Genomic DNA, 24411 nt, shown 5'->3' with positions numbered 1-24411 from the left:
CAGCTATTTCAGAAACAAGGGACAAAACCCAAGTTTTATAACAAAATATGCACCTATTGATTTTTTACCACTTGTGGAAATACAGGGGTTATAACACCCCTATGACAGGAACTGGAGATGCACACCAAAATATGTATTTCTTATTACATCACAATATCACAACACCATTACAAGTAATGCTGCAAAAAGAATTTCCTACAAATGCCTCATTATGTACACACACACACATCCTCTAGGGTAGATTTTAAAATATTTAACACATAATTTAAATATGAATTAAGAATGATAAATTAGCCCCCAACCTAGTGTCAATTTATAGTTCCACCAGCAAGGTATGAAAATATACACTTATTCATAGGCTCACCAATTCTTTTTTGTTTTGTTTTGTTAGGCTCACCAATTCTTGAGACCATGAGTCTTCTTTAATTTTCACCAATTTGATAGCTGGCATTTTGAAAATGGTATTTCTCTGGATAATTACAGAATGAGTAACTTTTCAAATAAGGTAAAACTTCAGAAGAACTATGTAAAGCAGAGGAGATAAGCGGTCTCCAATAAAGAGTTCAAGGTAATGATCATAAAGATGCACAATGAATTTGTGAGAAAATTGGATGAACCCAGAAAGACATTTAACAAAAAGTTAGAAAATACAAAGAGAACCAAACAGAGCTGAAGAATAGATACCTGAAATTTGAAAATACACTAGAAGGAAACAACAGTAGGTTAGATAATACATAGGAATGATCAGCAAACTGGAAGACAGAATAGTGTAAATCACCCAAGATGAACAGTAAAAAAGAAAATAAGAATTTAATGAGGATAGACGAAGAGACTGCTGAGACAAGATTAGATGTACTAACATTCACATTACAGGAGTTCTAAAGGAGAAGGGTAAGAGGAAGGGGCAGAGAACATATTTGCAGACATAATAGCTGAAAAATTCCGTAACCTGGGAAAGGAAACAGGCAGCCAGGTCCAGGAAGTATAGAGTCCGAAACGGGGTCAACCCAAAAGGGACCACACCAAGATGTTTTGTAATTAAAATAATGAAATTAAAGATAAAGAGACTATCTAGAGTGCCAAGGGAAAAATAACAATTACTTACAAGGGATAGAGCTGATTTTTCATCAGAAACTCTGCAAGCCATAAGGTATTGATAAACTTAAAGTGATGAAAGAGAAAAACCTCCAAGAATATTCTATCCAGCATGTCTATCATTCAGATTTGATGGACAAATCAAAATTTTTACAGACAATCAAAAGCTAAAAGCATTTAGTACCACAATAGCTGCTTTACAAGAAATTTTAATAGGACTTCTCTAAGTAGAAAAGGCCACAACTTAAAATAATCATATATGTACAAAATACATATACAACATACAAAAGTCATGGTAACCACAAACCAAAAATATATAATAGATTTACATACATACGCAAAAGATAAAGAAATACAAACAAAAAACTAAAAATAGTCATAAAAGCCAAAATTGAAAAGAAGAAGGAACAAAACTGAACTTCAAGAACAACCCTAAAACAATGAACAAAAGAGCAATGAGTGCAGACCTATCATTAATTACTTTAAAGGTAAATGGACCAAATGCTCCTATGTAAAGACAAAGAGTGGCTGAATGGATACAAAAACAAGACCCGCATATGGGCTGCCCACAAGAGACTCACTTCGTATCTAAAGATACACACAGATTGAAAGTGAGGGGATGGAAAAAGGTATTGCATGCAAATGGAAATCAAAACAAACCTGGAGTTGCAATACTTTTATTAGACAAAGTAGACGTTAAAAGAAAAAGTGCAATAAGAAACAAAACAGGACATTATACAATGATCAAAGAAGATATATAAGAAGATATATATAAATAATTATAACTATATATGCACTCAACACAGGAGCACCTAAAATTAGAAAATACAAAGGTAGACATTGACAGTAGCACAATAATACTTGGGCCATTAACATCCCACTCACACCAATGGACAGATCATCCAAACAGAAAAATCAGTAAGAAAGCACCGGCCTTGAATGACACATTAGACCAAATAACTTAATATAGAACATTTCATCCAAAAACAGCGGACTACACATTCATTTCAAGCACACATGAAACATTCTCCAGGACAGATCCAATACTAGGCCATGAAACAAAGTTTGTAAATTTAAGAAAACTGAAATCATATCTAGCATCTTTTCCAACCACTTTTTCTAGTCTATAAGACTGGAAAGCACCTACAAGAAAAAAAAAAAAAAAAGAAACTATAAAAAACACAAACACATGGCAGCTAAACAGTATGCTAAAACCAACCAATGGGCCACTGAAGAAATCGAAGAAGAAATAAAAAAGTACCTGTAGACAAATAAGAAGGAAAACACAATGATCCAAAATCTATGGCATGCAGCAAAAACAATTCTAAGAGAGAAGTTTATAACAATACAAGTTTACTTCAGGAAACAATAAAAATCTCAAAACAACCTAACCTTACACCTAAATGTAGCAGAAAAAGAACAAACAATGCCTGAATTAGTAGAAGGAACGAAATCATAAAGATCAGAGTAGAAATAAATGAAATAGAAACTAAAACAACAATAGAAAAGATCAATGAAACCAAAAACTGGTTCTTTAAAAAGATAAACAAAATTGGTAAACCTTAGCCAGACTCATCAAGAAAAGCGAGGAGTTCCCATCGTGGCGCAGTGGTTAACGAATCCGACTAGGAACCATGAGGTTGCGGGTTCGGTCCCTGCCCTTGCTCAGTGGGTTGACGATCCGGCATTGCCGTGAGCTGTGGTGTAGGTTGCAGACGCGGCTCGGATCCCGCGTTGCTGTGGCTCTGGTGTAGGCCGGTGGCTACAGCTCCGATTCGACCCCTAGCCTGGGAACCTCCATATGCCGCGGGAGCGGCCCAAGAAATAGCAACAACAACAACAACAAAAGACAGAAAGACAAAAAAAGAAAAAAAAAAAAAAAAAAAAAAAAAAAAAAAAAAAAAAAAAAAAAGAAAAGCGAGAGGACTCAAATCAATAAAATCAGAAATGAAAAAGGAGAAGTTATAACTGACACCACAGAAACTCAAAGGATCATAAAAGATTACTATGAATAATATTATACCAATAAAATGGACAACATAGGAGAAATGGAAAAATTCCCAGAAATACACAATCTCTCAAGACTGACCCAGGAAGAAATAGAAAATATGAACAGAACAATTACTAGACATGAAATTGAATCAATAATTAAAAAAAAAAAAAAAAACTCAACAAGAGTCAAGAGCCAGATGGCTTCACAGGTGAATCCTAACAAACATTTAGAGAAGAGTTAATACCTATCCTTCTCAAATTATTCCAAAAGACTATAGAGGAAGGAACTCTTCCAAACCCATTTTATGAGGCTAGCATCACCCTGATATCAAAACCAAAGACACTACAAAAAAATAAAATTATAGACCAATATCACTGATGAACCTAGATGCAAAAATCCTCAAGGAAACACTAGCAAACCAAATCTGACAATACATTAAAAAGATTACACACCATGATCAAATTGGATATATCCCAAGATGTAAGGATTTTTCAATATCTGCAAATTAATCAATGTGATACACCATATTAATAAGTTGAAGAATAAAAACTATATGATGATCCAATAGATACAGAAAAAGAAAAAGCTTTATTTTCTGGCTGTGCCTGCGGCACAGTTAAGTTCCAAGCCCAAAGATCAAATCCATGCCACAGCAGTGACCCAGGCCACTACAGTGACAGTGCTGGATCCTTAACCACTACACTACAAGAGAACTCCAGAAAAATTTTGACACAATTCAACATTCACTTATAACACCTCCTCCAGAAAATATGATTAGAGGGAACAAACTTCAATATAATAAGGGCAATATATGATAAGCCCACAGGGGGCATCATACTCAATGGTGAAAAGCAGAAAGCATTTCCTCTAAGAATAAGACAAGGATTCCCACTATCAGCACTTTTATTAAGCATAGTATTAGAAGTTCTAGTTATAGCCATCAGAAAAAGAAAAGAAATCCACACTGGAAAGGAAGAAGTAAAATTGTCACTGTTTGCAGATGACATGATACTACACACAGAAAATCCTCAAGATGTCACCAAAAAACCACTAGCCATCAATGAATTTAATAAAGTTGCAGGATATAAAATTAACATACAGAGGTCTGCTATATTTCTATATACTAATGAACCACCAGAAAGAGAAATTAAGAAAACAATACAATTTCTCATTGCATCAAAAGGAATAAAATACCCAGAAATAAATCCACCTAAGGAGGTAAAAGACATGTAATTGTAAAACTATAAGAAACATTAATGAAACAAATTGAAGAAGACAGAAACAAATGTAAACATAGCCCATGGTCATGGACTGGAAGAATTAATACTGTTAAAATGTCCATAGTACCCAAGATTCTACAGAATTCAATGCAATCCCTATAAAAACACCAATGGTATTTTTCACAGAACCAGGAAAGTAATTCTAAAATTTGTATGGAAATACAGAAGACCCTAAATAGCCAAAACAATATTGAGAAAGAGGAGCATGGCTAAAGGTATCACACTCCCCGATTTTAAACTATACTACAAAGCTACAGTAATCAAAACAACATGGGGAGTTCCCTGGCAGCCTAGTGGTTAGGACTCAGTGCTTTCAATACTGTAGCCCTGGTTCAATCCCAGGTCTGGGAACTGAGATCCCATATTGAGTTGCTATAGTCCATGGCCAAATGAATAAATAAATAGAAATAAAAACAAAACATTCCTGGAGTTCCCACCAAAAGGACTGGTGGTGGCATCTTTCTTGGGAGCTCTGAGACACAGGTTTGATCCCAGGCCTGCGCAGTAGTTAAGGATCCAGCATTTCCACAGCTGCAGCTTAGGGAATAACTGTGCCATAGGAACATAGCCCCAGGAACTCCATACGCCATTGGGCAGCCAAAACAGAAAAAAAATAAGTAAATAAATAAAACATTTCTTTAATAAAATACAATATGATACTGGCACAAAAAAATGTACACACAGGAGCTCCTGCTGTGACACAATGGGATGAGTGGTATCTTGGGAGTGCTAGGATGCAGGTTTGATCCCTGACCTGGCTCAGTGGGTTAAGGATCCAGCATTGCCATGGCTGTGGCTTGGGTTGCAGCTGCAGCTAAGATCTGATCCCTGGCCCAGGAGCTCCATATGCTGTGGGGTGGCGAAAAAGAAAGAAAGGAAGGAAGGAAGGAAGGAAAGAAGGAAGGGAGGGAGGGAGGGAGGGAGGGAAGGAAGGAGGGAGGGAAAATGCACACACAGGCCAATGGAGCAGAATAGAGAGCCCAGAAATAAATCGCTACTTATATGGTCAATTTATGGCAAAAAAATGCAAAACATAAAATAGGGAAAAGCCTATTCAGTAAATGGTATTAGTAAACCTGGACAGCTAGCTACATGCAAAGAGTTGAACTGAACTACTTTTTCGTATCATATACAAAAATAAGCTGAAAATGGATCAAAGACTGAAATGTAAGATCTGAAATCATAAAACTCCTAGAAGAAAACCTAGGCAATATGCTCTTTGTTGTGGGTCTTAGCAATATTTTTTGGATGTATCTCCTCACAATGGAAACAAAACCAAAAAAAATGTTTTTAAACGAGTGTGACTACATCAAAGTTAAACATTTCTACACAGTGAAGGACACTACTGACAAAATGAAAAGGCAGCATACTAAATGGAAGAAGATATTTGAAATGGTATACCTGATTAGGGGGTTAATACCCAAATGATATATCTGATAAGGGGTAAATATCCAAAGAACTCAATAAACTCAACATACATTAAAAAAAAAAAAAATAGCCTGATTAAAAACTGGGGAGGGGACCCGGAGACATGTTTCCAAAGAAGATACACAGCTATCCAACAGACACATAAGATGCCCAGCATCACTAATCATCAGGGAAATGCAAATCAAAATCACAATATGATAGCACCTCACACCTGTCAGAATGGTTCACATCAAAATGACAACAAATAGCAAGTGTTGGTGAGGATGTGGAAAAGGCAAATCTAGAGCACTGTTGGCGGGAATGTAAATGGGTAAGCCTGTAGGTAAAACAGGATATAAGTTCCTCAAAAAATTAAAAATAGAACTGCCATACCATTCAACAATTCTACTTCTGGGTATTTTTCAGAAGAATACAAAACCAGAAATTCAAAAAGATGTATTCACTGCAGCATTATTTCCAATAGGCAGGATACGGAAGCAACCTACATAGCCATCAATAGATGAATGGATAAAGAGGATATGATGTAAGTGTGTATATACATACATAAAAACAATGAAACATTAGTCATACAAAGGAATGAAATCTTGCCATCTGCAACAACATGGATAGACTTAGAGACTGTTATCTAAATGAAATAAATCAGAGAGAGATTTCACTTTTATGTGGAATCTGAAAAATAAAACAAATGAACAAATGTTAATAAAACAAGAAACAGACTCATGAAGAACAAACAGATGGTTACCAGAGGGAAAGGTTTGGAAGAAGGAGTAACATAGTGAGTGAGCTCAAGAGCTACAACCTTACAGTTACAAAGTAAATGAGTCAAAAGGATGAAATGTACAGCATGGAGAATGCAGTCAATAATACTGTCAATATAGTCAATAATTTTAAACAGTGACGGATATAACCACATTTATGTGATCATTTTGTAATGTATTGAATTATCAAATCATTATGTTGTACACCTGGAACTAACAGGACTGTGGGTCAACTACATATCAACTTAAAGCAAAAGAATGAATATCTACTTATACACTATCTTCCTCTTTTATTGCTCACCAATTCATATTATACATCTACTTGGCAACTGAGCAGTTTGTCTCAAAGCAAATTATTTATACATTGTACCAACATTTTTGTTATATAAAATGTAAAGGATTTCCCATTTTTTAATTTAGTTTGTAATAATGTATCATAAGGAAGTTTTTGGAGTCCAATGTATCTTTTGTTCCCTTTATACCTTGGCTTTCCTCTTTATGCTCAGAACTTTGATTAGCCCAAGGCCATAAAGACATTTTTCTATATTTTCTTTTCATACATTTGTAGTCTAGAGTCATACCAAGGTCTTTAAACTATCTTGAATTTACTTTTGTGAAATATGATTCCATTCATTTTTTTCAATATAAACAGGCAAATTTTGAATTTCTCTGAGCCTTGGTTTCCTTAGTTGTAAAATGAGGGTGATGTATTTACCTTACCAATGCTTTACTAAGATTAAGAGAGACTACGTTTTTATTTTATTTTTTTAGAGCCACGTGTATGGCATATGGAAGTTCCCAGGCTAGGGGTCCCATCGGAGCTGCAGCTGCCGGCCTATACCATAGCAACATGGGATCTGAGGCGTGTCGCAACCTATACCACAGCTCACAGCAACGCCGGACCCTTAACTCACTGAGGCCAGGGATTGAACTGCGTCCTCATGAATACTACTCAGGTTCATTTCTGCTGAGCCTCGACAGAAATTCCCAACCCCCTATTAATAATGAGATACAGAGGGTCCTTCTCCCAGGGTGCTCATAATATTCTTCACAAGAGGCACAGGGTAAAGACTTGATAAAGATTCACCTTACCCATACTGCAGCAGGAAAATCCAAGACAGAGCAAAATGGAAAGAATTCCTCTCAAACTCGGTTTTGTTATGAATAGCACTGGGTTTGCAAGTACAAGGTCATAGAAATGAACTGAATTATGAAGCTTATCTGCTTCAACTCCCTTGTTTCCAGGTGACACTAAAACCAAGAAAGATAAAATTGCTGGTCCAAAATGACACAGTTACACACAGTTGCCAGAATCTACCAATTCTGTCTTGAAGAAAGCTACGATAAAGGAACCTTTTTTTTTTTTTTTTTTTTTTGGTCTTTTTGCTATTTCTTGGGCCGCTCCCGCGGCATATGGAGTTTCCCACGCTAGGGGTCTAATCGGAGCTGTAGCCACAGGCCTACGCCAGAGCCATAGCAACGCGGGATCCGAGCCGCATCTGCAACCTACACCACAGCTCACGGCAACGCCGGATTGTTAACCCACTGAGCAAGGGCAGGGACCGAACCCGCAACCTCATGGTTCCTAGTCGGATTCGTTAACCACTGCGCCAGGACGGGAACTCCGATAAAGGAAACTTTTAAAACACATCTCATTTGAAGCTTAACATTAATCACATGTGATTTAGCATGAGGTTAAAAAAAACTCTAATACTCCTTTATTTATTTATATTTGTCTTTTTAGGGCCACACCTGCAGCATATGGAAGTTCCCAGGCGAGGGGCCCAATTGGAGCTGCAGCTACCAGCCTAAAGCACAGTGACAGCAACATGGGATCCGAGCTGTGTCTGCGACCTACAGCACAGCTCACGGCAAAGCCGGATCCTTAACCCTTTAAGCAAAGCCAGGGTTCGAACCAGCATCCTATGGATACTAGTCGTATTCATTTCTGCTGTGCCACGATGGGAACTCCCTATAATGCCCCTTTAAAGACAGGATTTTCCATGTTGCCAAAGCCTCTGCATCCAGGAGTGTACTTACTTAGTCAGTCTTTCAATGGTCTGTATGTGCACATTACTGTGGGTTTGAGAAAGAACAGCTTCATGCTGAGCACACTTCAAACAAAGACCACCAACACGGTGAGAAACATTAGCTGCAAGAAGAGACTCTTTGTGCTTTAATCGCTCTTTAAGATCTTCACAATCTTTCTGCGATTCAGCTAACTCTTTCCTAAAAAGAAGGGGGAAAAAAATGTTCCAGCAGACAGCCAGGTAAAAGTACACTACTTCTAAATCATAGGGATAACAACTATTATTTTCTGGTGTTTACCTTATGAGGTGCTTTACATAGCTTACTAATGTTTACCACAACCCTGAGATGTGTGATTATCTTAATTGACACTTTGAATAAAACGAGACTCGAACATATTAAATCATTAGCCCAGGTTGTTGTAAGATTTTACAACAGATTAGTCTGCCTCCGATACTGGCTCTTTTTACACAGAATCCCATCTACACAAAGCAAAAACTCCAAATACCAACCCTAAGTGGTTTCTCTTAATAAAGTGCTGGGGCAACATAACCTGATATTCTTGCTTTGAGGGGAATACCCTATTTCAAATGTTAACAACTTAAGATTTGTAAAGAACACAGTAAAAATCACATAAAGGACATGGATTATATGCATGAGTAATTTATTACTGTCCATTTTTCTTCATTAAAAATACAAAAACAAAACCTTCAAAAATTATCTAAGGAGATCCCGTTGTGGCTCAGTGGTAACCAACCCGACCAGTATCCATGAGAACGCAGGTTTGATCCCTGGCCCCACTCAGTGGGTTAAGGATCCAGCATTGCCCTGAGCTGTGGTGTAGGTCACAGATGTGGCTCGGGTCTGGCTTTGCTGTGGCTGTGGCGTAGGCTGGCAATTGCAGCTCCAATTTGACCCCTAGCTTGGGAACTTCCATATGCCTCGGGTGAGGTCCTAAAAGCAAAAAAAAAAAAAAAAAAAAAAAAGCAAAAAAAAAAAAAAAAAAAAGAAAGAAAAATATGACAAAGCAAGAGAGAAAAAAATAGACCATCTTTTTAAAGTTTGGGTTTCTTCATGGAAAAGTAAAACTCTCTAGAGAAAATCTTAAAACTAATCAGGATCAAGTATGAAAAGCATAAAAATATATACATAAGTGAACAATAACATGTGCAATGAAAGCCATGAGCTCTGGTTCTTAGTATTAGACTATGTCTCTAGAAAATTTATGGCTGGAAGACTTTAAATTTGATTGCAAATTGGGCTAATTAAAATAATATCATAAAAAGTACTTTAAAGGTTATTTTATTTGAAAATACTTCATGGAATTCCCATAATGGCTCAGTGGGGTAAGAACCCAACTAGTATCCATGAGGATGCGGGTTCAATCCCTGGCCTCGATCAGCGGATTGTTACTGTGAGTTGGGGTGTAGGTCACAGTTGCAGTTAGGATCCTGTGTTGCTATGGCTGGGGTGTAGGCCAGGAGTTGCAGCTCTGATTCATGCTGCAGATGTGGCCCTAAAATTTTTTTTTTTTTAAATAAAGAGGAGTTCCCATTGTGGCTCAGTGGAAACGAATCTGACTAGCATCCATGAGGACACAGGTTCAACCCTTGGCCTCACTCAGGGGGTTAAGTATCTAGCATTGCCATGAGCTGCGCTGTAGGTCGCAGATGCGGCTCAGATCCCGCATTGCTGTGGCTGTGGCACAGGCCAGGTGCTAAACCTCTGATTTGACTCCTAGACTGGGAACCTCCATAAGCTGCAGGTGTGGCCCTTAAAAGACAAAAAAAATAAATAAATAAAATTTAAAAAATAAAGAGTAAAAAGAAAATGCTTCATTACTATTATTTAAATTAACCATTAATAAAAAATTAATTCCTTTATCTTTTCCTACTCAATACATGACAAATCAATCACTAATGATTAATCTATATATACATAGGTTTTACTGGGATTTTTGAAAATATATCAAAAAGTACGTAAAAACTCATGTATACTAAAATTCATCATGTATACAAACACGCAAAATATTATATTATCATTGTAATTTTAAATTTAGGTGAAAAAATTTAGGAAAAAATACTTGCTTGTAATTTGAAAATTAGAGTGCTTTATTTATACTATTTTATTTTAAATGCATACTTTTTTTTTTTTTTTTTTTTTTGCTTTTTAGGGCTGCACCCAAGGCATATGGAGGTTTCCAGGCTAGGGGTCCAATCAGAGCTATAGCTGCTGGCCTGTACCACAGCCACAGCAATGCAGCATCCAAGGCACGTCTGTGACCTACACCACAGCTCACGTCAGCGCCAGATCCTTAACCCACTGAGCAAGGCCAGGGATCAGCCTGCATCCTCATAGATGACAGTCAGATTCGTTAACTACTGAGCCATGACAGGAACTCCTTAAAAGCATAACTTCTATAAGCATAATTACTGATTCTTTTTACCATGAGGAAACAAATACTATAAAACTGATGAAGGGAAAAAATTGTAATTTAGCTCACAGTTCTTTGAGATGGGATTATAAAAAGGACTTGATAATTTTATGCCCCCTTATTCTTTATTAATTTGAGGAAATTTCATATGCTGCATATAAAATATCATCAAGTAATTCCTATATTGACTAAAACTGGCATTCCAGCAAACATCAAATATATTTTTAAGATCATTATGGTTTTGACTATAAATGAATAATACTTTACCTCAAAAACCTCAATTGAGATTCCAGGATTTCACTCTTTTCTTCATAAGTAAGTTTTAGTCTCTCCTTTAGAAAAGAAAGAAATATACATTTTCTCTATACCCTGCGTTTTATAAGCAAATTTTAATTATTAATATTAAATTCATTTTTTTCTTTTAACCCAAGAGAAAAATAAATGTGTCCTTTCTGCAAACACTTTACCTAGTCCATCCCAAATATTCTATGTTTATTGAATGAAAGCCTGCGAAGGACTACCAAGTCATAAAATAGTGATTACTAATGAAAATTTTGTTTTCAAAATTGCATGCAAGAGCTCTTTTTAAAGTGTGACTCTGGGAAAAATGAATTATAAAATGTAAGGTCTGTGAAGGCAAGGATCAAATCTTCCTGGAATTCCCCACTGTGATTGCTGCACGGCTGACATACCAAAAATATGATGTTCTGGATGAATGATAAAAGGAAAGTTATAAATCACAGGATGATAGACTTAACTGCTATACAATATACAAGCCTCTGCTGATACCTAGATATTACTTTAATAAAGTTTTTTTTTTTTTGGTCTTTTTGTCTTTTGAGGGCCGCACCCGCAGCATATGGAGGTTTCCAGGCTAGGGGTTGAATCAGAGCTACAGCTGCTGGCCTACACCATAGCACCACAGGATCCGAGCTGCATCTGTCATCTACACCACAGCTCATGGCAATGCTGGATCCTTAACCTGCTAAGCAAGGCCAGGGATCGAACCCGTGTCCTCATGGATACCAGTCAGGTTCATTAACCATTGAGCTATGACAGGAACTCCTAATTCAATAAATATTTACTGGGTATCTAAGATGAAGATGCCTCTGGCCTTCAGCAGCTTATAGTCTAAGACGAAGTAGAACAATTTCAATTAGATATAATTTGGTCTAAGGAAGAATACAAAAGATAAAATGAAATCAGAGAAGCAGGAACTTGTAATTCAGCTGAACAGAAGTAGAAAAGGCTTCATTGGAGGAGATGCTAAGACTTGAAGTGTAATTTCCAATAGAGTAAAAGATACAGAGACTAGAGAAAGCATGCAGTTAGTATCAGTAGACGGCAAAATGCTAGATGGAAGAGTGACTATAGAGAGGGGCTGATTAAGTAAGGGTAGCCAGTGAGAAGAACAAATACATGAAGACTTTTACTTAGTATAAAGAACTCATGTATGGAGTTCCTGTTGTATCTCACAATTAGAGAGCCCGACTAACATCCATGAGGATGCGGGTTCGATCCCTGGCCTTGCTCAGTGGGTTAAGGACCTGGCACTACCATGAGCTGTGGTGTAGGTCACAGACGTGGCTCAGATTCCAAATTGCTGTGGCTGTGGCATAGGCTGGAGGCTATACCTCCAATTGGACCTCCAGCCTGGGAACCTCCATATGCTGAGGGTGTGACCCTAAAAAGACAAAAAGAGCAAATAAATAAATAAATAAATGTATAAAGAACTCATGTAGTCCCCATGTAGTTTCGGCATTGGATGGACATTGAAATCTTTTTATCAGAATTTAATCTTAAATTACTCTGAAGGATGGAAAAAGGGAGCATCACAAACAAAGACACTGCAAATAAATAGGTAAGAGATAAGCTCATGCACAAGAGTAAGCAAGTAGCAAAGACAGAAAAGACTTAGTACAAAGCTGCATAAAAGTAAAATTGACAGAATTTTCTCTTGGTTTAGAGTTAAACTTTGTTCCATTTTTTAATGGAAGTATAGTTGATTTATGATATTGTGCTAGTTTCAGGTGTACAGCAAGGTGTTTCAGTTAAACACATTTTCAGATTATATTCCACTATAGGTTATTACAAGCTACTGAACATAGTTCCCTGTGCTATACAGTAAATCCTACTTGCTTATCGATTTTTTGTATAGTAGTTTGTAGTCGTATACTAGTTTGTACTACTATACAAAAAGTATTTTAACAGTAGTAGTTAATGGCAGAAGTAGTAGTTAATCTCATATTCCTAATTTGTCCCTCTTTCCGTCCCCCTCCACTTTGGTAACCGTAAGTTTATTTTCTATGTCTGTGAGTCCATTTTTGTCTTGTGTATAAATTCATTGGTACTATTTTTTAGATTTTGCATATAAGTGGTATCATACAGCTTGTATTTCTGTCTGACTTACTTCACTGAGTATGAGAGTCTCTAGGCCCATCTATGTTGCTACCAATGACATATTTTCATTCTTTTTCATGGAGGAGGAATAGTCCATGGAAGCATTTTTTTTATATAGGACACAAAAAGCACTAAACCATAAAGGGAAAACACTGGTAACTGGACCACATTAAAATGAATAAATTCTAGTCAAGAATTTGCCTTTGAACTCTCTTGATAATTTTCTTTAGGTGTATGTTTCAATAGATATAACCAACAAAAGGCTTGTATCCATTAGGAACTTCTAAAAAAAAACTTCAGATAATTCAAAATAATAAGGATATTTGAACAGGCATCTCACAAAAGAAGACATCAAATAGCCAATAAATATAGGAGAAGATATTCAATTACACGAGCAATCAGAGAAATGCAAATGAAAACCACAATGAGGTAACACTGTAGGCCTACCCCCAAAACATAATATCATGTGTTGGCAAGAAGATGCAGCTATGGTGTCACACACACTGCTGACAGAGGTGTAAACTTATAAAAGCCACCCTGGAAAAGCTTGCCCTTATCTACTCAAATCAAACATATCCATACCCTAAGACCAACAACATCCCAAGGTACATACTCAACATAAATGAGTGCCATGCACACGAACTGACATAAGAAAGAATGTTCAGAGCAGCAATACTGGCAACAGCCCCTAACTGAAAAAATAAAAATATCTTTCAATAATGGAACTGATACATTAAACGTGTTATATTCATAAAATACACCCCTCATTGAAAATGAATAAATTTCTACCACATACAAAACATATGTGAATCTAACAAATACAATGTGAACAAAAAAGCTAGACACAAAAGAATACATACATGTGATTCAATATTTATCATGTTTTAAAATCCAGGCAGAGGATAATTGTAGATGGGATTAACATGGCAGAATAGAAGGACTGGAGCTCAACTTCTCTACTAAAATCAACAAAATTGACAACTAAAGGCTGAACAATCTTCAACCAAATGGACAAGAAACCTTCAAAAAGATATCCTACTGCAGAAGACAAAGAGGTAGGAGGGGCGAATACATGATATAAACAACCCCATACCTCCTGGGTGGGAAGCCCCACAGACTGAAAACTAACTGGTTCACAGAGACTCACCTACAGGAGTGAGAGTTCTGAGCCCCACATCAAACTCCCACGTGCAGGGATCTGGCACTGGGAGAAAGAGCCCCTGGAGCATCTGGCACTGAGGGCCAGCGGGGCTTGTGCGCAGGAGCTCCATGGGACTGGGGGAAATGGAGACCCCACTCTTAAAAGGCACACACAGACTTTCACGTGCACTGGGTCCCAGGGAAGAGCGAGGTCTCCACAGGAGCCTAAGTCAAACCCGACTGCAGTTCTTGGAGGACATCGAAAACAGGGGTGAATGTGGCTTGTTGTGAGGGAAGGACATTGAAGGCAAAGCTCTCGGGAATATTCAGCAGCATACCTTTCTCTGGAGGTGACCATTTTGGGAAAAATCTGGCCCCACCCTCAGCACTGAGAAGCCCTAGGGCAAACAACAATCCAGGTGGGATCACAGCCCCACTCCTCAGTAAACAGGCTACCTAAAGACCCCTCAGGCATACAGCTGCCTCTAATCCCATCCAGAGACGAAGCCCCACCACCAGAGGGATTAGAATCAGCTCCACCTACCAGTGGGCAGGCATCAGCCCCTCCCATCAGGAAGCCTACAGCAAGCCCCCATACTGACTTCAGACACAAGGGGGGCAGACACCAGAAGTAAGAGAGGCTACGACCCTATTATCTGTAAAAAGGTCACCACACCAAAAACCTATAAAAATGAAAAGACAGAGAACTATAACTCAGATGAGGGAGAAAGGAAAAACCCCAGAAAATCTGCTAAGTGATGAGGAGATTCTTGGCCTCCAGGAAAAAGACTAGATTGTTGATGCTTAAGATGATGCAAGGCATTGGAAATAAACTGGAGGCAAAGATGGATAACTTACAGGAAACACTGACCAAAGAGTTACAAGATATAAAACTTAAACAAGAAGAGATGCAAAATACAATAACTGAAATAAAAAATTCACTAGAAGCAGCTAACAGCAGAATACAGGAGGCAGAAGAACAAATAAGCGAGGTGGAGGACAGATTAGTGGAAATTACCGATGCAGAACAGAAAAGAGAAAAAAGATTGAAAACAAATGAAGAGAGTCTCAGAGAACTCTGGGACAATGTGAAATGCACTAAAATCCATATTATAGGGGTGCCAGAAGGAAAAGAGAGAGAGAAGGGGACAGAAAAAATATTCCAAGAGATAATAGCTGAAAACTTCCCTAACATGGGGAAGGAACCACTCACTCAAATCCAGGAAGCACAATGAGTACCATACAAAATAAACCCAAGGAGGAATACACTGAGACACATATTAATCAAACTGACCAAAGAGAAAATCTTGAAAGCAGCTAGGGAAAAGAAACAAGTCACAAACAAGGGAACCCCAATAGGGTTATGGGAAGATTTTTCAGCAGAAACTCTGCAGGTCAGAAGGAGTGGCATGATATACTTAACGTGATGAAAGGAAAAAGCCTCCAACCAAGATTACTCTACCTAGCAAGGCTCTCATTCAGATTTGAAGGAGAAATCAAAACCTTCACAGATAAGCAAAAGCTGAGAGAATTCAGCAACACTAAACCAGCCTTACAACAAATACTAAAGGAACTTCTCTAAGCAGAAAAGAAAAGACAGCAACAGGAAACAAAAATACCACAAATGACAAGGCTCACCAGTAAAGGATATATATATATACAGTAAAGATATGAAATCATCCATGCACAATTATGCCACCAAAATCAGAAATCATGAGAAGAGGTGGGTACAAATGCAGGACACTGGAGATGAACCTAAAATTAAGAGAACAACAACTTAAAACAATCTCATATAGACTCTTATATAAAAACTACAGAATAACTTCAAGCCAAAAATCTACAATTGATACACAAATATGAAAAATCCACTCAAACACAACACTAAAGTTAGTCATCAAACCAGAAGAGGAGAAAACAAGAGAAGAAGGGAAGAAAAAAGAGCAACAAAAACAAATCCAAAGCAATTAATAAAATGGCCATAAGAACATACATATCAATAATTACCTTAAATGTTAATCAACTAAATGCCCTAACCAAAAGACACAGACTGGCTGAATGGATACAAAAATCAGACCCATATATATGCTGTCTTCAAGAGACCCACTTCACTTCTAGAGACACATACAAACTGAAAGTGAGAGGATGGAAGAAAATATTTCATGCAAATGGGAATCAAAAGAAAGCTGGAGTAGCAATACTCGTATCAGACAAAATAGACTTAAAAATGAAGAATATTTTAAGGGACAAAGAAGGACATTACATAATGATCAAAGGATCAATCCAAGAAGAAGATATAACAATTTTAAATATCTACGCACCCAGCACAGGTTCACAATATATAAGGCAACTGCTAACAACTTTAAAAGGACAAATTGACAATAACATAATCATAGTGGGAGAATTTGACACCCCACTTACAGCAAAGGACAGATCATCCAGACAGAAAATCAATAAAGAAACACAGGCCCTGAATGAAGCATTAGACCAGATGGACTTAGCAGATATTTACAGGACCTTCCATCCAAAAGCAACAGAATACACATTCTTCTCAAGTGCACATGGAACATTCTCTAAGATGGATCACATCTTGGGCTACTAATCCAACCTCAGTAACTTTAAGAGAATTGAAATCATATCAAGCAAATTTTCCCACAATGCTATATGACTGGACATCAACAACAAGAAAAAAACTGCAAAAATCACCAACACGTGGAGACTGAATAACATGCTACTAAAAAACCAATGGATCCCTGAAGAAATCAAAGAGGAAATTAAACAATACCTAGCAGCAAATGACAACGAAGATATGACACTCCCAAACCTATGGGATGCAGCAAAAGCTGTTCTGAGGGGAAAGTTTATAGCAATACAAGCCCACCTCAGAAAACAAGAAAAAGCTCATCTAAAGCAGCTCGAGAGAGAACAGACAAGACTTAAAGTTAGTAGAAGGAAAGAAATCATAAAGATCAGAACAGAAATCAATGAAATAGAAACAAAGAAAACCACAGAAAAGATCAATGAAACGAAAAGCCGGTTCTTTGAAAAGATCAACAAAATTGATAAACCCTTAGCCAGATTAATCAAGAAAAAAAGAAAGACTCAAATCAATAAAATTAGAAATGAAAAAGGAGAAGTAACAATGGACATCACAGAAATACAAAGGATCATTAAGAGACTACTATATGCAACTCTAGGCCAATAAAACAGAAAACAAAAAAGAAATGGACAAATTCTTAGAAAAGTACAATCTTCCAAGACTAAAGCAAGATGAAATAGAAAAGATGAACGGACCCATCACAAGAACTGAAATTGAAACTGTGATTTAAAAACTTCCAACAAACAAAAGTCCAGGAACAGATGGCTTCAGAGGCGAATTCTATCAAACATTTAGAGAAGAGCTAACACCTATCCTTCTGAAACTATGTCAAAATATGCTGAGGAAGGAGCACTCCCAAACTCATTCTATGAGGCCACCATCGCCCTGATACCAAAACCAGACAAAGATACCTCAAAAAAAGAAAACTACAGGCCAATTTCACTGATGAACATCGATGCAAAAGTCCTCAACGAAATACTAGCAAACCGCATCCAACAACACATTAAAAGGATTGTACATCATGATCAAGTGGGATTTATCCCAGGGATGCAAGGGTTCAATATCCGAAAATCAATCAGTGTGATATACCATATTAACAAACTGAAGCATAAAAACCATATGATCCTCTCAATAGACACAGAAAAGCCTGATAAAATCCAACACCCATTTCTGATTTAAAAAAAAAACCTTCAGGAAGTGGGCATAGAGGGAATCTACCTCAACATAATAAAGGCCATATATGACAAACCCGCAGCTAACATCATTCTCAACGGTGAAAAGTTGAAAGAATTCCTGCTGAGATTAGGAACAAGACAAGGATGTCCTCTCTTGCCACTACTGTTAAACACAGTTTTGGAAGTCCTAGCCGTGTCAATAGGAGAAGAAAAAGAAATAAAAGGAATCCAAGTTGGAAAGGAAGAAGTAAAACTCTATTTCCATATGACATGATACTATAGCTAGAAAATCCTAAAGACTCTACCAGAAAACTGTTAGAACTCATCAATGAATTCAGCAAAGTCGCAAGATACAAAATTAATACACAGAAATTGATGGCATTTCTTTTTTTTTTTTTTTTTTTTTTTTTTTTTTTTGTCTCTTTTTGCTATTTCTTGGGCCGCTCCTATGGCATATGGAGGTTCCCAGGCTAGGGGTCCAATCGGAGCTGTAGCCACCGGCCTACGCCAGAGCCACAGCAACGCGGGATCCGAGCCGCATCTGCAACCTACACCACAGCTCACGGCAACTCCAGATCGTTAACCCACAGAGCAAGGGCAGGGACCGAACCCGCAACCTCATGGTTCCTAGTCGGATTCGTTAACCACTGTGCCACGACGGGAACTCCAGAAATTGATGGCATTTCTATACACTAACAATGAAAGACCAGAAAGAGAAATTAGAGAAGCAATCTCATTTACCATTGCATCCAAAAGAATAAAATACCTTGGAGTAAACCTACCTAAAGAGTCAAAAGACTTATACTCTGAAAACTACAAGACACTGATGAAAGAAATCAAAGAGGACACAAACAGATGGAAAGACATACCATGCTTGTGGATTGGAGGATTTAATATTATCAAAATGACTATACTACCCAAGGCAGTCTACAGATTCAATGCAATCCCTATCAAATTACCAAGGACATTTTTCACAGAACTCGAACAAAATATTTTAAAGTTTGTTTGGAAGCACAAAAGACCCAGAATAGCCAAAGACATCCTGAAAAAGAAACATGGAGCTGAAGGAATCAGGCTCCCGGACTTCAGACTATACTACAAAGCAATACTCAGCAAAACCATATGGTACTGGCACAAAGACAGAAACATAGATCAGTAGAACAGAACAGAGAGCCCAGAATTAAACTCACGTACCTACAGCCAACTAATCTATGACAAAGGAGGCAAGAATAGACAATGGAGAAAAGACAGTCCCTTCAATAAGTGCTGCTTTGGAAACTGGACAGCCACATGGAAAAGAATGAAATCAGAACACTCCCTAACACCATACACAAAAATCAACTCAAAATGGATTTAAGACCAGACACTATAAAACTCTCAGAGAAAAACATAGGCCAAACACTCTCTGACATAAATAGCAACATCTTCTCAGATCCACCTCCTAGAGTAATGACAATAAAAACAAAAATAAACAAATGGCACCTACTCAAACTTCAAAGTTTCTGTACAGCAACAGAAACCCTAAACAAAATGAAAAGACAACCCACAGAATGGGAGAAAATCTTTGCAAGTGAATCTACTGACAAGGGATTCATCTCCAAAATTTATAAATACCTCCTACAGCTCAATACCAAAAAAACAAACAACCCCATCAAAAAATGGACAGAAGATCTAAACAGACAGTTCTCCAAAGAAGACATACAGATGGTCAAAAAACACATGAAAAGATGTTCAACATCACTCATTATTAGAGAAACGCAAATCAAAACCACTCTGAGTACCACCTTACCAGCCAGAATGGCCATCATCCAAAAGTCTACAAACAAGAAGTGCTGGAGAGGGTGTGGAGAAAAAGAAACCCTATGACACTGTTGGTGGGAATGTAAATTGGTGCAACCACTGTGGAAAACAGTGTGGAGATGCCTCAGAAAACTCAAAATAGAACTACCATTTGTTCTGGCAATCCCACGCCTGGGCATCTATCCAGAGAAAACCATGACTCACAAAGACACATGGACTCCAATGTTCATTGCAGCCCTATTTTCAATAGCCAAGACATGGAAACAACCTAAATTTCCATCAACAGAGGAGTGGATCAAGAAGATGTGGAACACATACACAATGGAATATTACTCAGTCATTAAAAGGAAAGGAATACCAGTATTTTTAGCAACATGGATGGACCTAGAAACTGTCATGCTAAGTGAAGTCAGCCATACAATGAGACACCAATATCCAATGCTTTCACTGACATGTGGAATCTGAAAAAAGGACAGACAGAACTTCTTTGCAGAACAGATGCTGACTCACAGATATTGAACAACTTATGGTCTCCGGAGGAGACAGTTTGGGGGGGTGGGGGGATGCGCTGGGGTTGTGGGATGGAAATCTTATAAAACTGGATTGTGATGATCACTGCACAACTACAAATGTGATAAATTCATTGAGTAAATGAAAAACAAACAAAAATATAAAGGGGCAATTGTATGGCATGTCAATAAAGCTATGATCTTAAAAAAAAATAATAAAAAAGATTAAGAAATAAAAACCAGGCAGAGGAGCTCCCATAGTGGCTCAGTGGAAACGAATCTGACTAGTATCCATGAGGACACAGGTTTGATCCCTGGCCTTGCTCAGTGCGTTAAGGTACAAGCTTTGCCATGAGCTGTGGTGTAGGTTTCAGAGGCTATAGCTCTGGTGCTGCTGTGGCTGTGGTATAGGCCAGAGGCTATAGCTCCGATTCAACCCCTAGTCTGGGAACTTCCATATGCCATTGGTGTGGTCCTAAAAAGACAAAAACAAAACAAAGCACAGGCAGAAAGTGACACCAGTGTTTAGAGGCATGCTCAGGCAATTTTCATAAAAGTTCAGACAGTGATTAGCTTTAAGAGAAAGAGCAGGCAGTGATTGGGAGTGGGCATAAAAAGGGCTTCTGGTGTGGGGAGCCAAGAAGATGCAGGGACTCAAAAAAAGGACCATGCCTGACAGCAGAAAAACCTGAAGGCAGGTTCCTAATCAAGGAAGGGAGCTCACCTGAACGGTACATGCCGAAGGTGGGCTTCTGGTCAGGATGAAAGCCTGTCTGTATGGTACAAGCCGAGGGCAGGCCTCAGGTTACACAGCTCTCATTTTGATGTTGATGGGGAAGAACTGGGGCTTTTCTGGGAAAATAATTTCCATGTTTGCGCCGGAGAACGTGGATTGTTTCTCAGGTGACCTAGTCTTTCCTGCTGTTTTATTTGTTATTCAGTTTTCCTCAGTCTTTCCTGATTATTTCCTTACTATTCTTACTTTCCTGTGGTGATTTGTGATTTAACAAAATTACAACAATAATATAATAAGAATTTCGGAGTTCCCGTCGTGGCGCAGTGGTTAACGAATCTGACTAGGAACCATGAGGTTGCGGGTTCGATCCTTGCCCTTGCTCAGTGGGTTAACGATCCGGCGTTGCCATGAGCTGTGGTGTAGGTTGCAGACGCGGCTCGGATCCCGAGTTGCTGTGGCTCTGGTGTAGGCTGGTGGCTACAGCTCCGATTCAACCCCTACCCTGGGAACCTCCATATGCCGTGAGAGCGGCCCAAGAAAATGGCAAAAAGACAAAAATAAATAAATAAATAAATAATATAATAAGAATTTCATCCTAAAGGACTTTCTGCTACTTAAATCCAACTTAATTAAAACATAGTGTTTAGCTACTAACTAGTTATACAGTAAACTTTAGAGTTAGGATTTCAATGAGGTTCATAGAAGTTAAACATATATTATTCTTGATCAAAAGACACCTAGCTATGAGTTATAGAAGCTTTTAAGTGATATCTAGTTAAGTTGGTTTATATTTTCTTACACTGTCTCCTTGCCATAACGCTTTAAAGATAAGCACCAGTCTGAAAACAAGATTTGTGAATGCCAAATTCTTGCGTCTGTGACCTCTTCAACTTGTGGAGACTGGCTGGCCATGGATGATTTGTACTGAGTCTCCTCCTTTCCACATGATGTATTGTACCTAATTGCCCTTAAATCATACTCACTAAATTTAGTGAAGACAAAGATCTTAGAACGTGATGTATAGCTGCTGTACCATGTAAAAGTTAACTGATGTACTTTTAACACTATGATGTAATCTGTAGTTAGAAACTGTCTATATAATCAACCACTTATGCCAATAAAATGTGAGCAGTCCAGCGCCCTGAAAAAAGGGACAAAGAGGCTGTCTCCGTTGCAAAAGCCGACGCATGTCCCTCTCCTTCAGGAAAAGTGTACACTCCCTGGCCGCTGGAGCTGGCCTCCGGCATTCTGGGACTTGGTAATGTGATCTATCTTACCGGTGACAATGACATGGTTGTTCATTTAGAGACAAATCGGTAAGCTGTGTTTTTGTTTTCTATACTTTTTTCCTGAATTTAGTTAAATTGTGTCATTAGAAACATCGAATGATGCCATGATCAACTGATGTACATATGACACAATGCTGCTGCAAGGTTCAGGAAGGTGAAGACTAGGGTTATTAATGACCTCAAAATAAAAGGTTATGGGAACACTGAGGATAGACGCTCAAATGAAGTAAGTTGATGAGAGAATGGGAGGGGAGGAACAGAGCATGAATGCAGGCAACTGCTTGGAAAGATTGTGGTATGAAGCGAGCAATAACAGGGTGATAATTCAATGGGAATGTATAATCCACAGAATATATTTTGTTTTTTTTTTTTCTTTAAGATGGGAGTTAGTAAAGCACACATTTTGCTGAAAATAACCTAGTCAAGAGGGAGAAAAGGGAGTTCCTGTCATGGCTCAGTGGTTAACGAATCCGAGTAGGAACCATGAGGTTGCGGGTTCGATCCCTGGCCTCGCTTAGTGGGGTTAAGGATCGCGTGTGACTGTGGCTGTGGTGCAAGCCAGCGGCTACAGCTCCGATTCAACCCCTAGCCTGGGAACCTCCATATGCCATGGGTGCAGCCCTAGAAAAGACAAAAATAAAAAAATAGAAAAAAGAGGGAGAAAAGATACAACAGCAAGAGAAGACAAATGCAGGAGTGAAAGCCCTGGGGGAAAAAATGAGAAAGATCTGAAGCACACAGATGCAGAGACTGACCTTTGACACAAACAGGATTAAAAAATGAATCCATAATAGTTAAACAAAACACTAAGAGAATACGTAAGAGGGGAATTAATGCTAATGTGGGAAAAGGAGGAATGGAAACAGACTCAGGGAAGGTACAATAAAAGAGAACATTTGAACTAAGTGTGGCAGGCTGGAGACATTTTATCAGGTAGAGGACAAGAAGGAAACATTTCAGGGAGGGATAACTGCAAAAGCTGAAGTCAATTCTTCAGAGAGAAAAGACACTGGGTAGGAAGTTTATAAAGCAGCAAATAGTGAGAGGCCCTAATGCTTACAGCCAACACTTGTCAGAGTGACAGCAGAGTGAGAAGTGGGTCTAGAAAGGTAGTCTGAGGCAAAGTGCAGATGACTTGGAAGTTCGGTCTTCATCCTACGGGGATTAGACAGTTATCGTCGCAAATTCAGCTAGGGAAAAAAAATCATACAACTTATTTAGTCTTTCAGATTGTTTTTTAAAAGGAATTCATTCCTAAATAGTAGAATATATCTTGGATTAGGGAACGAGAAAGTAGAGGAAGACTGGGACCAGAACGAGCCTTTAGAAAACTCTAACAGTGACACCTGTAGATGACAATGAGAGCTGACCCATGATTCATCTTATCTTCCCCTGGAACATTCTGTTTAGAGTGTTATTTTTAAATAGATGAAAGGACTTAAAAGTATCATTTTCTCTTAGAATTATTTTAGAATCTTTGGGAAATTAGGAAATTCAAAAGCATCTGTGTAGGAGTTCCTGTCATGGCTCAGTGGTAACAAACCCAACTAGCATTCATGAGGACGCAGGTTCAATGCCTGGCCTCACTCAGTGGGTTAAGGATCCGGCATTGCTGTGAGCTGTGGTGCAGGTCACAGATGCAGCTCGGATCTCCTGTTGCTGTGGCTGTGGTGTAGGCTGGTAGCCACAGCTCCGATTTGACCCTTAGCCTGGGGACTTCCATACCCTGCTGATTCAGCCCTAAAAAAAA

General features: G+C 38.2%; 1 protein-coding gene across 12 annotated transcripts in view; it reads right to left on the bottom strand.

The window, feature by feature from the left end:
* SDCCAG8 (serologically defined colon cancer antigen 8) overlaps positions 1-24411 on the bottom strand; it is a 250651-nt gene that overhangs the window by 193324 nt on the left and 32916 nt on the right. For all 12 annotated transcript variants that reach the window (XR_002336127.1, XM_021064173.1, XM_021064174.1 and 9 more), the window contains 2 exons: positions 11284-11348; positions 8595-8783 (listed from right to left, as the gene is read on the bottom strand). Coding sequence is in view for 11 of the 12 variants with exons in the window: in XM_021064173.1 (XP_020919832.1) it covers positions 8595-8783; positions 11284-11348 (254 nt within the window). In the remaining variant the exon portion in view is untranslated. The remainder of the gene's footprint in view (positions 1-8594; positions 8784-11283; positions 11349-24411) is intronic.

This window comes from Sus scrofa, chromosome 10 (assembly GCF_000003025.6).
Source record: "Sus scrofa isolate TJ Tabasco breed Duroc chromosome 10, Sscrofa11.1, whole genome shotgun sequence".
Classification (NCBI taxonomy): Eukaryota; Metazoa; Chordata; class Mammalia; order Artiodactyla; family Suidae; genus Sus; species Sus scrofa.
The sequence above is the reverse complement of the archived record's forward strand: the minus strand, read 5'-3'. Positions and strand labels throughout refer to the sequence as shown.